This window comes from Bos indicus, chromosome 5 (genome assembly GCF_029378745.1).
Source record: "Bos indicus isolate NIAB-ARS_2022 breed Sahiwal x Tharparkar chromosome 5, NIAB-ARS_B.indTharparkar_mat_pri_1.0, whole genome shotgun sequence".
Taxonomy (NCBI): domain Eukaryota; kingdom Metazoa; phylum Chordata; class Mammalia; order Artiodactyla; family Bovidae; genus Bos; species Bos indicus.
In genome coordinates this window covers 34,454,315-34,467,904 of record NC_091764.1, presented here as the reverse complement: position 1 = coordinate 34,467,904, position 13,590 = coordinate 34,454,315, and the positions used below count along the sequence as shown (strand labels likewise).

The window sequence follows — 13,590 nt, the reverse complement described above, 5'->3', positions numbered from 1 at the left end:
CAGCTTTAGCATCAGATATTAATGTAACTATATATTTGTGTGTGTGTGTATCAGCTTCCTTTTGGTTGATATTTATATGTTCTTATTTTATATTCAACCTCTTTTATCTTTATATTTTAGATCAGGTTTTTGATAAATAACATATATTTGGGCTTTTTTTTTTTTTTGGCTTCTCTGGTGGCTAAGACAGTAAAGAATCTGCCTTCAATATGGGAGACCTGGGTTTGATCCCTGGGTCAGGAAGATTCCCTGGTGAAGGGAATGACTACCCACTCCAGTAATTTTGCCCAGAGAATTCCATGGACAGAGGAGCCTTGCGGGGTACAGTCCATGTGGGTCACAAAGTGTCGGATACAACTGAGTAACTGAGACTTTCACTGGACCTTTTACCTCTTAGTTGGAAAAACTTTGATTTTAAATTAGTGTATATTCCATCTACGTTAAGTATAATTTTGATACATAATTATGTTTAAATTTACCATGTTCTGAATAGGTTTCTAAATGTCTTGCCTGTTTGGTTTTCTTTTCTGTCCTTTCTTACTTTTTTGGAATTGATTGGACTGAGTATTATTTATTTTTTACTATTGTGCCCACTTAGATTTTATATACACTTACTCTGTTTTCTTGTTGATCATATTAGTGCTATTTTAATCCTTATTAATTTTAGTGACTAAATAATAGTAACAATTTAATAAATTAGTACTTATCTCATTTTTTATTTATATACAACTTTTGTTGTGCAATGTTGCTTTTTCAGGTTTCTTAAATAGAATCTTAGACCATTGATTTTAGATTTTTTATCTTGTCTTGTATCAGTATATAAAGCTATCAATTCCCTCTATAAACAACTTGAAATATTTTCCCACAATTTTTATGTTGTCATTATCATTTAGTTCATGGTATTTATTTCCCTTGTGATTTCTTCTTTGACTCATGAGTTAAATAGAAATGTTTTATTTCTGTTTTCAAACTACCTTTTATTATTATCATTTACTGTCATTATTATCACTGCTTTTTAATTGCATTCCATTCTGCCAGAGAACATCCCATATGATTTCATTCTTTTTTAATCAAGACTTGTTTTATAGTTCAGCCTACAGTCTTTCTGGTGAATGTTTTCTGCATACTTGAATGTTTTTTGGATGTAATATTTGTTGATAACAAAGAGTGTTGACAGTGTTGTTTGATATTTCTGTATCATTGATGTTTTTCTGTATAATTGTTCTATGATTTCTTGAGAGTTGAATGTTGAAATCATCAACTATTTGTATGCCCTGTCAGTGTTTGTATCTCCTATTGGTTATGTCAGTTTTTGCTTCATGTATTTTGAACTCCAATTACTGGCATGTACATTTAGGATTATTATTTTTGCTTGGGTTTATTTAACTTTTTTTCAAGAAATTTGGAATGTTTATGGCAATTACTTGTTCAGTTTTTTTTGTTTCCGCTCCTGCCTTTTAGGAACTGTTCTACAAGCCACTGTGGCTCTGTTCCTTGCTTTAAGGCCTTTTCGTTTTCTGTGTACTTCACTGTGGATAGTTTCTATTGTTATGTTTTTATTTTCTGTTTTCTAATTAAGCCCATCTAATCATATTTTTTTATTTCAGATACTGTTTTTCAGTGAAATTCCATTTGACTTTTTTATATTGTCCCATATTGCCCTTAATTATGTTCATATTTTCCTTTAAATGGTTGAACATATTTAATAATAGTTGTTTGAAAATTTTTATCTCCTAGTTTTATTACTTTTTGGGGCTTCCTTGGTGGCTCAGAGATTAAAACGTCTGCATGCAATGCGGCAGACCTAGGTTCGATCCCTGGGTCGGGAAGATCCCCTGGAGAATGAAATGGCAACCCACTCCAGTATTCTTGCCCGGAGAATCTCAAGGATGGAGAAGCCTGGTGGGCTACAGTCCACAGGGTCGCAGAGTCAGACACGACTGAGGGACTTAACTTTCTTTATTATTTTTATTATTTCTGGGTCTTTTTTTCTTGAAACACGTTTGCCTTAGTTACGTGTCGTGTTTCCTACTTCCTTTGTATGTGTGCTCAGTTGTTCGGTCGTGTCCGACTCTTTGTAACCCCATTGACTCTAGCCTGCCAGGCTCCTCTGTCCATGGAATTTCCTAGGCAAGAATACAGGGTTTCCATTTTCTACTCTAGCCGATCTTCCCAACAAAAGGACCAAACCTGCATCTCTTACGTTTCCTACACTCAGATCAGATTAGATCAGACCAGTCGCTCAGTCGTGTCCGACTCTTCGCAACCCCATGAACCGCAGAACGCCAGGCCTCCCTGGCATCACCAACTCCCAGAGTTCACTCAGACTCACGTCCATCGAGTCAGTGATGCCATCCAGACATCTCATCCTCTGTCGTCCCTTTCTCCTCCTGCCCCCAATCCCTCCCTGCATCAGTCTTTTCCAATGAGTCAACTCTTCGCATGAGGTGGCCAAAGTACTGGAGTTTCAGCTTTAGCATCAGTCCTTCCAAAGAAATCCCAGGGCTGATCTCCTTCAGAATGGACTGGTTGGATCTCCTTGCAGTCCAAGGGACTCTCAAGAGTCTTCTCCAACACCACAGTTCAAAAGCATCAGTTCTTTGGCACTCAGCCTTCTTCACAGTCCAACTCTCACATCCATACATGACGACTGCAAAAACCATAGCCTTGACTAGACGAACCTTTGTTGGCAAAGTAATGTCTCTGCTTTTGAATACGCTATCTAGGTTGGTCATAACTTTCCTTCCAAGGAGTAAGCGTCTTTTAATTTCATGGCTGCAGTCACCATCTGCAGTGATTTTGGAGCCCAGAAAAATAAAGTTTGACACTGTTTCCACTGTTTCCCCATCTATTTCCCATGAAGTGATGGGACTGGATGCCATGATCTTTGTTTTCTGAATGCTGAGCTTTAAGGCAACTTTTTCACTCTCCACCTTCACTTTCTGCCATTAGGGTGGTGTCATCTGCATATCTGAGGTGATTGATATTTCTCCCAGCAATCTTGATTCCAGCTTGTGTTTCTTCCAGTCCAACATTTCTCATGATGTACTCTGCATATAAGTGAAATAAGCAGGGTGACAATATACAGCCTTGACGTACTCCTTTTCATATTTGGAAGCAGTCTGTTGCTCCATGTCCAGTCTAACTGTTGCTTCCTGACCTGCATACAAATTTCTCAAGAGGCAGGTCAGGTGGTCTGGTATTCCCATCTCTTTCAGAATTTTCCACAGTTTCTTGTGATCCACACAGTCAAAGGCTTTGGCATAGTCAATAAAGCAGAAATAGATGTTTTTCTGGAACTCTCTTGTTTTTCCATGATCCAGTGGATGTTGGCAATTTGATCTCTGGTTCTTCTGCCTTTTCTGTAACCAGCTTGAACATCTGGAATTTCACAGTTCACATATTGCTGAAGCCTGGCTTGGAGAATGTTGAGCATTACTTTACTAGCGTGTGAGATGAGTGCAATTGTGCAGTAGTTTGAGCATTCTTTGGCATTGCCTTTCTTTGGGATTGGAATGAAAACGGACCTTTTCCAGTCCTGTGGCCACTGCTGAGTTTTCCAAATTTGCTGGCATATTGAGTGCAGAACTTTCACAGCATCATCTTTCAGGATTTGAAAGAGCTCAACTGGAATTCCATCACCTCCACTAGCTTTGTTCGTAGTGATGCTTTGTAAGGCCCACTTGACTTCACATTCCAGGATGTCTGGCTCTAGGTCAGTGATCACACCATCGTGATTATCTGGGTCGTGAAGATCTTTTTTGTACAGTTCTTCTGTGTATTCTTGCCACCTCTTCTTAATATCTTCTGCTTCTGTTAGGTCCATACCATTTCTGTCCTTTATCGAGCCCATCTTTGCATGAAATGTTCCTTTGGTATCTCTGGTGTTCTTGAAGAGATCTCTAGTCTTTCCCATTCTGTTGTTTTCCTCTATTTCTTTGCACTGATCGCTGAAGAAGGCTTTCTTATCTTTTCTTGCTATTCTTTGGAACTCTGCCTTCAGATGTTTTTATCTTTCCTTTTCTCCTTTGCTTTTCACTTCTCTTCTTTTCACAGCTATTTGTAAGACCTCCTTAGACAGCCATTTTGCTTTTTTGCATTTCTTTTCCATGGGGATGGTCTTGATCCCTGTCTCCTGTACAATGTCACGAACTTCATTCTGTAGTTCATCAGGCACTCTATCTATCAGATCTAGGCCCTTAAATCTATTTCTCACTTCCACGGTATAATCATAAGGGATTTGATTTAGGTCATACCTGAATGTTCTAGTGGTTTTCCCTACTTTCTTCAATTTAAGTCTGAATTTGGCAATAAGGAGTTCTTGATCTGAGCCACAGTGAGCTCCTGGTCTTGTTTTTGCTGACTGTATAGAGCTTCTCCATCTTTGGCTGCAAAGAATATAATCAATCTGATTTCGGTGTGGACCATATGGTGATGTCCATGTGTAGAGTCTTCTCTTGTGTTGTTGGAAGAGGGTGTTTGTTATGACCAGTGCATTTTCTTGACAAAACTCTATTGGTCTTTGCCCTGCTTCATTCCATATTCCAAGGCCAACATGCAGATTCTTTACCACTCAACACCTGGGAAGCCCATACCTCTTTGTATATATAATAATTTTTCAATTAGATATAGGTATTGGAATACTACATTGTTTAGTGTCTAGTATTTGGTGTCTTTCACGAATGTTGAAAGTTGTTCTGGTATACTTTTAATTAATATATGGGTATTTGTTATGACAAATACAGGACTTGTTCAATTGTTAAGTCATGTCCGACTCTTCATGACCCCATGAACTGCAGCATAACCGGCTTACCTGTCTTTCACTGTCTCCCAGAATTTGCTCAAACTCATATGTGTGTGTGTGTGTGTGTGTGTGTGTGTGTGTGTGTATACACATATATGTATGTATATGGGGGAACAGAGGGAGAGAGAATTTATCTTCTCGGTTTAGTAATTGCTAGGAACCAGACATCAAATTGCCAACATCCGCTGGATCATGGAAAAAGCAAGAGAGTTCCAGAAAAACATCTATTTCTGCATTATTAACTATGCCAAAGCCCTTGACTGTGTGGATCACAATAAACTGTGGAAAATTCTGAAAGAGATGGGAATACCAGACCACCTGATCTGCCTCTTGAGAAATTTGTATGCAGGTCAGGAAGCAACAGTTAGAACTGGACATGGAATAGCAGACTGGTTCCAAATAGGAAAAGGAGTTCATCAAGGCTGTATATTGTTACCCTGCTTATTTAACTTATATGCAGAGTACATCATGAGAAACGCTGGACTGGAAGAAACACAAGCTGGAATCAAGATTGCCGGGAGAAATATCAATCACCTCAGATATGCAGATGACACCGCCCTTATGGCAGAAAGTGAAGAGGAACTAAAAAGCCTCTTGATGAAAGTGAAGGTGGAGAGTGAAAAAGTTGGCTTAAAGCTTAACATTCAGAAAACGAAGATCATGGCATCCGGTCCCATCACTTCATGGGAAATAGATGGGGAAACAGTGGAAACGGTGTCAGACTATATTTTTTGGGCTCCAAAATCACTGCAGATGGTGACTGCAGCCATGAAATTAAAAGACGCTTACTCCTTGGAAGGAAAGTTAGGACCAACCTAGATAGCATATTCAAAAGCAGAGACATTACTTTGCCAACAAAGGTTCGTCTAGTCAAGGCTATGGTTTTTCCAGTGGTCATGTATGGATGTGAGAGTTGGACTGTGAAGACGGCTGAGCGCCGAAGAATTGATGCTTTTGAACTGTGGTGTTGGAGAAGACTCTTGAGAGTCCCTTGGACTGCAAGGAGATCCAACCAGTCCATTCTGAAGGAGATCAGCCCTGGGATTTCTTTGGAAGGACTGATGCTAAAGCTGAAACTCCAATACTTTGGCCACCTCATGTGAAGAGTTGACTCATTGGAAAAGACCCTGATGCAGGGAGGGATTGGGGGCAGGAGGAGAAGGGGACAACAGAGGATGAGATGGCTGGATGGCATCACTGACTCGATGGACGTGAGTCTGAGTGAACTCCGGGAGTTGGTGATGGACAGGGAGGCCTGGTGTGCTGCGATTCATAGGGTCACAAAGAGTCAGACACGACTGAGTGACTGAACTGAACTGAACTGATGATCTTTTTGGTTTATTATCTCTGTTCCATTATGTAGAAAAAGTGTCTGTGTAAATGTATGGGGCGGTCATTGGGCTCACCTCATTTGACTACCATATTTCAGTAATTACAGTTTTGCATTGTTTTCTTGTCCAGTTTCTTTTAAACACTTGTTTTATACATATTGGTTTATCATGGGATGACTACTGCAGTACCATTATGACCTGATCAAAATTTTCTTCCAAGCATTTTTCATAGATTTTAATTTTATGTATATTTTTACCCATAAGACTTTTTAAAGTATTTTATTTATTCAGCATTTATTTTGATTCAAATCACGTCTGCCTTTTCATGCATTTTTTTCCTCCAGTGTGGGTTTGCAGATGACATTTTTCTGTTTTCATTTGTCAGAAAATGTCTTTATTTCAGCTTTTATGTTGAAGAGCAGTTTCACTGTAAAGTTTCTATAATACTTTGCCAAATGTTTACTTCCATGACTTTGAAAATATCCCACTGTCTTCTGGCTTCCATGATTTCTTTTAGAAAGTTTCCTGTAATTTTAGTTGTCTTTAGTTGTCTTTTTCAAGGTTATCTCTCCCTTTTCCCTCATTTGCATTTAAGATTTTCTTCATCATTGCTTTTCATGAATTTTTTTATGATGCTTCTCCACATTTTATTTATCTTTTCTTAGAGTTTTGAGTGTTTCTTAAGTCTAAGGCTTGGCACCTTTCAATTGGTTTAGAAAATTCCTTGGCCCTGTCTTTTCAAATACTGTTTTTCCCATTCTTCCTATTTTCCACAGGAACTTCAATTAATTCTGTGTTAGAACTTTTCAGTGTATATGTCTTGAATGATTGTATTCTGTTCATCCTTTTGTCTTTTCATGCTTCTAACTTGATATTTTTCCTGCCATCTCTTCCAGTCACTAATTCTTACCTGAGTGGAATGTAATCATTCATTAAATATGTCCATTCAGTTTTTGTTTTCAGTTCTAAAATTTCTGTTTATCTGTTTCTTAAAGTTTCTGCTTATATGCCAAACTTCAGTCTTATCTTCTGTTTCTTTTTTTTCCCATGATCATTTAAAATTCCTCTCTGATATCTCTCTTATTTGAATTTCCTGTGACCCTTTTTTCTTTGTTATTGAACATTGTCTTCTTCCTTTATATGCCTAGTTTTTTTTATTGTTACCAAACATTTTTTTATCTTGAGTTTTTTTGCATTGAGTCCTTTTGCTCAAAGTCCTTTTGTAGACTTTTTCTCATGTTATGAATTCCTCGAACTGAAATAGTCATTTTGAAATACACATCAGAATGTTTAGAAATAGTGAACTAATACCCCGTGTGCTTCTTTATTAGTCGAGAAGTAATAAGAAGTAATAGAGCTAAATGGCATAGAGAAGTTAAAACTAAAACTCATTCTGTATAGATTTATCAATATAAAGGTGTTTGTTTCTTAGCTTGAAAAAGATTAAGCAGTGGATTTTGACTTATTCCCTCTCTCATAAGGATCAAAAAATAATTTGTAGATATGGAGTACTAAAACACAACCTAAATATCTGGGTTACAAATCTGTAAACATAAATGCTCCACTACTTGCTTTTATATTTTCTTCTAGATACAGATTTACTCAGTAGCTAGCCAGTTATGTCTTAGGAGTCTATAAATAGAAATCTGTTTCTGTGTGCAGTTTATTAATGGGATTAATAACTGTCAGAATTTTTGAGTACTAATGAGCATAAATACCATTTCTAGATATTTTCTGTAGCTATGAAGTGATCTGAAAATATCTGTGATTCGTATTGGTGACAGTGTCAGAAGAATTTCTATTACCACTGTGGTTTGTTTTCTAATATTCAGAGTTGAAGAAAATGCTAAGGAAATGACAAATTTTAGTTAGAGGTTAATGAACTTAAAGATGTCATTCTTTTTAGAGATGGGCTGATTTCTTTCACAGACCTTTTAGGATCTGTGGGCCTCTGGCCAAAATGATATATTTGAACTATAGAAATTCAAGTATTTGTGTCAAAGAGCTAAGTATATATAATACAGTGATATCTACATGAACTGAAAATAGTAGAACTATTGTGAATATTTTTAAAGTAATAGAATAGTTATTTCATATTGTCAGAATTAAGTGTAATAATTTCTCATTACAGTTTTGGAAAGACATTGTTGATGATAATGAAGTACGTGACCTCATATCTGACAGAAACAAGTCTCATGGTAAGTCAATGAGGAAGTATTTTTAAATAAATTTGAAATATCAGTAATAATAATTGCAATATCAATTTAAGTAAACTATGTTTTCTTCTGTTGTAGAAGGTACATCAGGAGAATGGATTTGGGAATCTTTATTTCATCCACCTCGAAAGCTGGGCATTAATGATATTGAAGGACAACGGGTACTTCAGATTGCAGTGATTTTGCGAAATCTTTCCTTTGAGGAGGGCAATGTTAAGCTCTTGGCAGCTAATCGTACCTGTCTCCGTTTCCTATTACTTTCTGCACATAGTCATTTTATATCTCTAAGGCAATTAGGCCTTGACACATTAGGAAATATTGCAGCTGAGGTAAGCATGTGACAGAACCTTAAAACAGTTTTTATAGTTGGCAGAATATTTACTTAAAACTTTAGGATGTGGGATTATTATATTTGCCATAATTATAGAATATTAAATGCTTACATATAGTTTTTGCCTAAAGTGGTATTACATAGTTGTGTGGAGAAAAATATTTGAAATGATGCTCCAGATTTACTGACGGCTATTTTCACAGTCATTACATTTTTAAAATTATAAATGTTGTTCTATTCCTTTTTATTCAATTTGAATTATGTATTTGGATATAAATTGAATGAAGCCTCTTTCAACAGTAGTGTCCTTCCTTTTTTTTCAGCTTTTATTGGATCCTGTTGATTTCAAAACTACTCACCTGATGTTTCATACTGTTACAAAATGCTTAATGTCAAGGGATAGATTTTTAAAGATGAGGGGTAAGTGCTCACAAGTTTCTCACTGTCAAAGTACATAAGCTTTGTATCATGTTTTAAAAGACAAATACATGTTTGTGCTATGTATGCTTTTCAGGCATGGAAATTTTGGGAAATCTTTGCAAAGCAGAAGATAATGGTGTTTTGATTTGTGAATATGTTGATCAGGACTCATACAGAGAGATCATTTGTCATCTCACTTTACCTGATGTGCTGCTCGTAATCTCAACACTTGAGGTGCTATATATGCTCACAGAAATGGGAGATGTAGCTTGCACAAAAATTGCAAAAGTAGAGAAGAGCATAGGTAAGACTAAACCAAAAAAGAAAAATTAATTTTCTTTATTGAGGAAAAATACTTACTGTGCTGTAAAAAAAAATCATAGTTGATATTTGGGGTTTACTTTTTATTTTGAGGAATCATTACCCTTTCAGACACACTTGTGTTATTCTTTCTGCCTGTTTTAGATAATAAAAAACTTCTATTATAGAGAGACCAGGGTGCACGTGGCTATCGGTAGTCTTTATTTCTTCTCTTTATTTCTGTTACTATATATTGAGTTTGAAATCAACAAGATGTCTGTGTCTTACTCTCCAGGAAGCAGGTCCATCTGTTTCAAGTGGTCAGTGCTGGTAGTGGTACTGTTCATGAACTCACCTTCTTAGTGAGTTGTCAATTTTAAAGACACTCACTAAAACATTCACATTAATGTTTTCATCAGTGATTCAAATTATTTATTTCCTTGGTATAAATACTAAAATCAGAGTTAATAAAGATTTGGCTTGAAAAGTATTGAGAAATAAAGATGTATTTTCCATATCAGTAGTTCCTAAATCTGGCTACACATCAAAATCACTTGGAAATGTTTTTAAAAATGAAGATAATCTAACATCTACCCCAGAGCTTCCAAATCAGTTTTCAGAGATTGAGCCTAAAAATCTAGAATTAAAGATCCACAGATAATTCTGATGTATAGTGATTCATAAACTGGCATTTGAGAAGCAGCGTTTTATATATATAGCATATATTTTTCAGTGATGTCATTGTTTTACAAAATTATTGACTAACAACTGTTGATTTTTAATTTGTTTTAGACATGTTAGTGTGTCTGGTTTCTATGGATATTCAGATGTTTGGCCCAGATGCACTGGCTGCAGTAAAACTTGTCGAACATCCAAGTTCCAGTCATCAAGTTTTATCTGAAATTAGACCACAAGCTATAGAGCAAGTCCAAACGCAGACCCATGTAGCATCTGCCCCAGGTTAGTGTCTTTGTATAATCTCTTTCAGTGTGGTTATTGGAATGTAAGATTTAATACTAAGGATAAATTTAAATTGGCTTCCTATGTGGCACTAGCTGTAAAGAAGCTGCCTGCCAGTGCAGGAGATGAAAGAGACGCGAGTTTGATCCCTGGGTTGGGAAGATCCCTTGGAGGAGGGCATGGCAGCCCACTCTAGCATTCTTGCCTGGAGAATCCCAGGGACAGAGGAACCTGGCAGGCTACGATCCATAGGGTAGCAAAGAGTCAGAGACAACTGAAGTGACTTAGCACACAGCACATAAATTTAATATGAAGTACAGGGAACTGATGTTTGACGATAGTTGGCCAAATGAGAATTGAGTATGTACATTAATTTCTTACATATTATACATTCCAGGAGCAGCAGGATCAAGGTGAGCACAGAAGAGGTATAGTATAATAAATAAATGAAGTTGAAAAGGATTTAGAGTAGTGTGAGGGATTAAATATTATTCTCAGCTGTGAGAGCATTAAGTGCCCTAATGGGTTTGTGATTTTTGTCATTAGAAATTGATAGACCAGGAATAAGTTAATCATATATTACCTTATAGTTCTCTCAGGTGGTTATCAGAATACAGAACCATAATACCTTTATTATTTTTAAATCTTGTAACAAAACCCTTCAGAATCAGAGCTTATGATCAGACATGTGTGTGTGTGTGTTGTTCAGTTGCTAAGTTGTGTCCAACTCTTTGCAACCCCATGGACTATAGCCCGCTAGGCTTCTCTGTCCATTGGATTTCACAGGCAAGAATACTAGAGTGGGTTGCCATTTTCTTCTGCAGAGGATCTTCCTGAGCCAGGGATCAAGCCCCTGTCTTCTAAATTGGCAGGCAAATTCTTTGCCACTAAGCCACCTGGGACGCCTATGTGCATGTATACAAATGCTAATGCATGCACCCTTCCTAGCATTCCCTTGAGTCAATTGTATTTAATTCAAATATTTTTAACTAGAATTCAGACCTGTCCTTCAGTTCTTAGACTGCTTTCTCCTGGGTCATTATGAGTTGTTATTTTATATTTTAGCACTCAGCCTTTTTGCACTCCACTTTCATTTGTCCTAACAAAAACAAACCATCTTTCACCTCACCTTCTTTCTCACCATGGCAACCCACTCTGGTACTCTTGCCTGGAAAATCCCATGGACTGAGAAGCCTGGTTGGCTACAGTCCATGGGGTCGCAAAGAGTCAGGTAGGACTGAGCGACTTCACTTTCACTTTTTTCACTTTCTCTCTCACCATTCCCAAGATAATTCTCTTTCCCTTTTTTTTAATGGAGAATGCTCAGTTTCTCAGTTGATCTTAACACTTTATAGTTATTCTGGGAGCTCATGTGGCATGAATTTCTACTTCTTACCCCTTCCCTTACAAATTTACTAGCATTTAAATTCATTCTCCTTCTTTCCTTTGTCTCAGGAAGAGATGTTAACTATTTGTACTCTGAATACCAGTCTTTGCCAACTCCTCTTTTCTGTATCTTAAACTTTTCTTTCTTTAATTGCTTCTTCAGCCTAGAAATACATTCATATCATTCTCAACCTTTCCCACTGTCAAAACAAAAACCTCATTATCCTTAATCTTTAACTACTACATTCATTTAATCACCAAATTCTGTTGAGTCTTCCTAAATAATTTTTTGATTGCCCGTACTGATAACTCAGTTTGGACCCTCCTCTTCTCTCTCCAGCTATCTTGTTCTTCTCATCTCTCATTTAATCATGGTCCCTGTCTCTCTTCCTCTCTTCTATTGTAACCCATATTATCAAAATTATATACTCTATGCAAAGTATGTAATATGTATCACCTATTTATTCCCATTATGCCCCTCTGCCATATAATGGAGTTATATCATATGTGCATTTAACTTACTAGAAGGCATGAAATAAATAGGTAATTCTGACTGCTAATTTTAGTGAGCTTTCACCCATAGGCAATAGATGTTAAAGAGCAGATATGTATTGGACAATCGATGATAAGAATGTTAATAGTTTCTTAACCTTGAAAAGGAAATGAAACAGTTCATATGCTAGTTAAGTGGGTAGTGGGCGTATATTTTTTATCCTCAAAGGAGAAACTTTTAAATTAATTAAAAATATTGTTAATGAGGGCCATTGGGAAACTGTTCAACAGAGTGAAACCAATAAATTATCAGTGATATGCTGGTAATAATAGGTCATTTGAAGAATATTCAGAGGTAATTTTCATGAAAACTCCTTTTGCCTTATTGCTGACCTGTGACCTTAACAAATGAACCCAACCCCCAGCCTGAGTAAATCCTCATTGGCAAATGGAATAAAATTAAATATTGAGAGTTTCTTGTGTATGTAGTGCCATTGATAGAAGTTTGAATAGACCTCTAGGAACCTAAAAGAGTTCATTTTTATGCTGGTGAGCACTTTTTTACTTGCTCATCATGAATGACAACTCTGAATTGTTTGATTAGTTACCACTTATAGTTTGGCTTTCCTCTCCATCATTTGTTTAATACTGTTTTCTAATGGAATGGTTATCTTCAAACTTTTAGCTCCCTTCCTCTCATCTATCTGCAAATACTATGTTTTTGTGATGTATTAAATTGATACTTACTTTTTATATCCTGTGGAATCTTGATATGTAACATTATCCATTTAAAAAATAACACGTATTCTTAGTATTAGAAATTTTATACTATTCCTCTTTCTCCTTGAACTCAGATCCATCAATACTTACATAGACATATTAATTTTAAGGTTTTTCAATTTTGTTACATTATAAAGCTCTAAGTGTTAAAATTTTATTGTTACAAGGTTTAATAATAAACAGTCCATAAAACAATAGTAAATATATTACAAACTTTTATAAATATTAAATAAAAGAAGCAGTTATTGGAAGTGCATCTCATAATGAGATGGACAAGACTTTTTCTGCTAGTTTTCTGGAAAGTATTACTCTAGTGTATTTCAGAGTATTTTTTTTCTTGCTAGAATTGCAGTTAGTTTCAGCATTAATTTTATGTTTTTCCTTTTTATATATTTAAGTTCACATCATTAAATAGTTTATATCAATAAATAGTTGAGAGTAGAACTTAAAGTTATTATTTTTCAGAATTATCTAAAAATTATTAAAATTATATTTAATGATCTTCTGAAATTTTGAGTTCTGCTTTGTTTTGTTGAAATCAAAGAATTAATAATACTTGATTTGTAAAAT

At 36.0% G+C, this 13,590-nt stretch overlaps 1 protein-coding gene across 1 annotated transcript in view; it reads left to right on the top strand.

Moving 5' to 3' along the window:
- The window catches only part of ARID2 (AT-rich interaction domain 2), a 208,286-nt gene that overhangs the window by 130,625 nt on the left and 64,071 nt on the right, over positions 1 to 13,590 (top strand). The window contains exons 7-11 of the mRNA XM_070788568.1: positions 8,267 to 8,333; positions 8,430 to 8,680; positions 9,006 to 9,102; positions 9,197 to 9,406; positions 10,195 to 10,362. Coding sequence (XP_070644669.1) covers positions 8,267 to 8,333; positions 8,430 to 8,680; positions 9,006 to 9,102; positions 9,197 to 9,406; positions 10,195 to 10,362 — 793 coding nt within the window. The remainder of the gene's footprint in view (positions 1 to 8,266; positions 8,334 to 8,429; positions 8,681 to 9,005; positions 9,103 to 9,196; positions 9,407 to 10,194; positions 10,363 to 13,590) is intronic.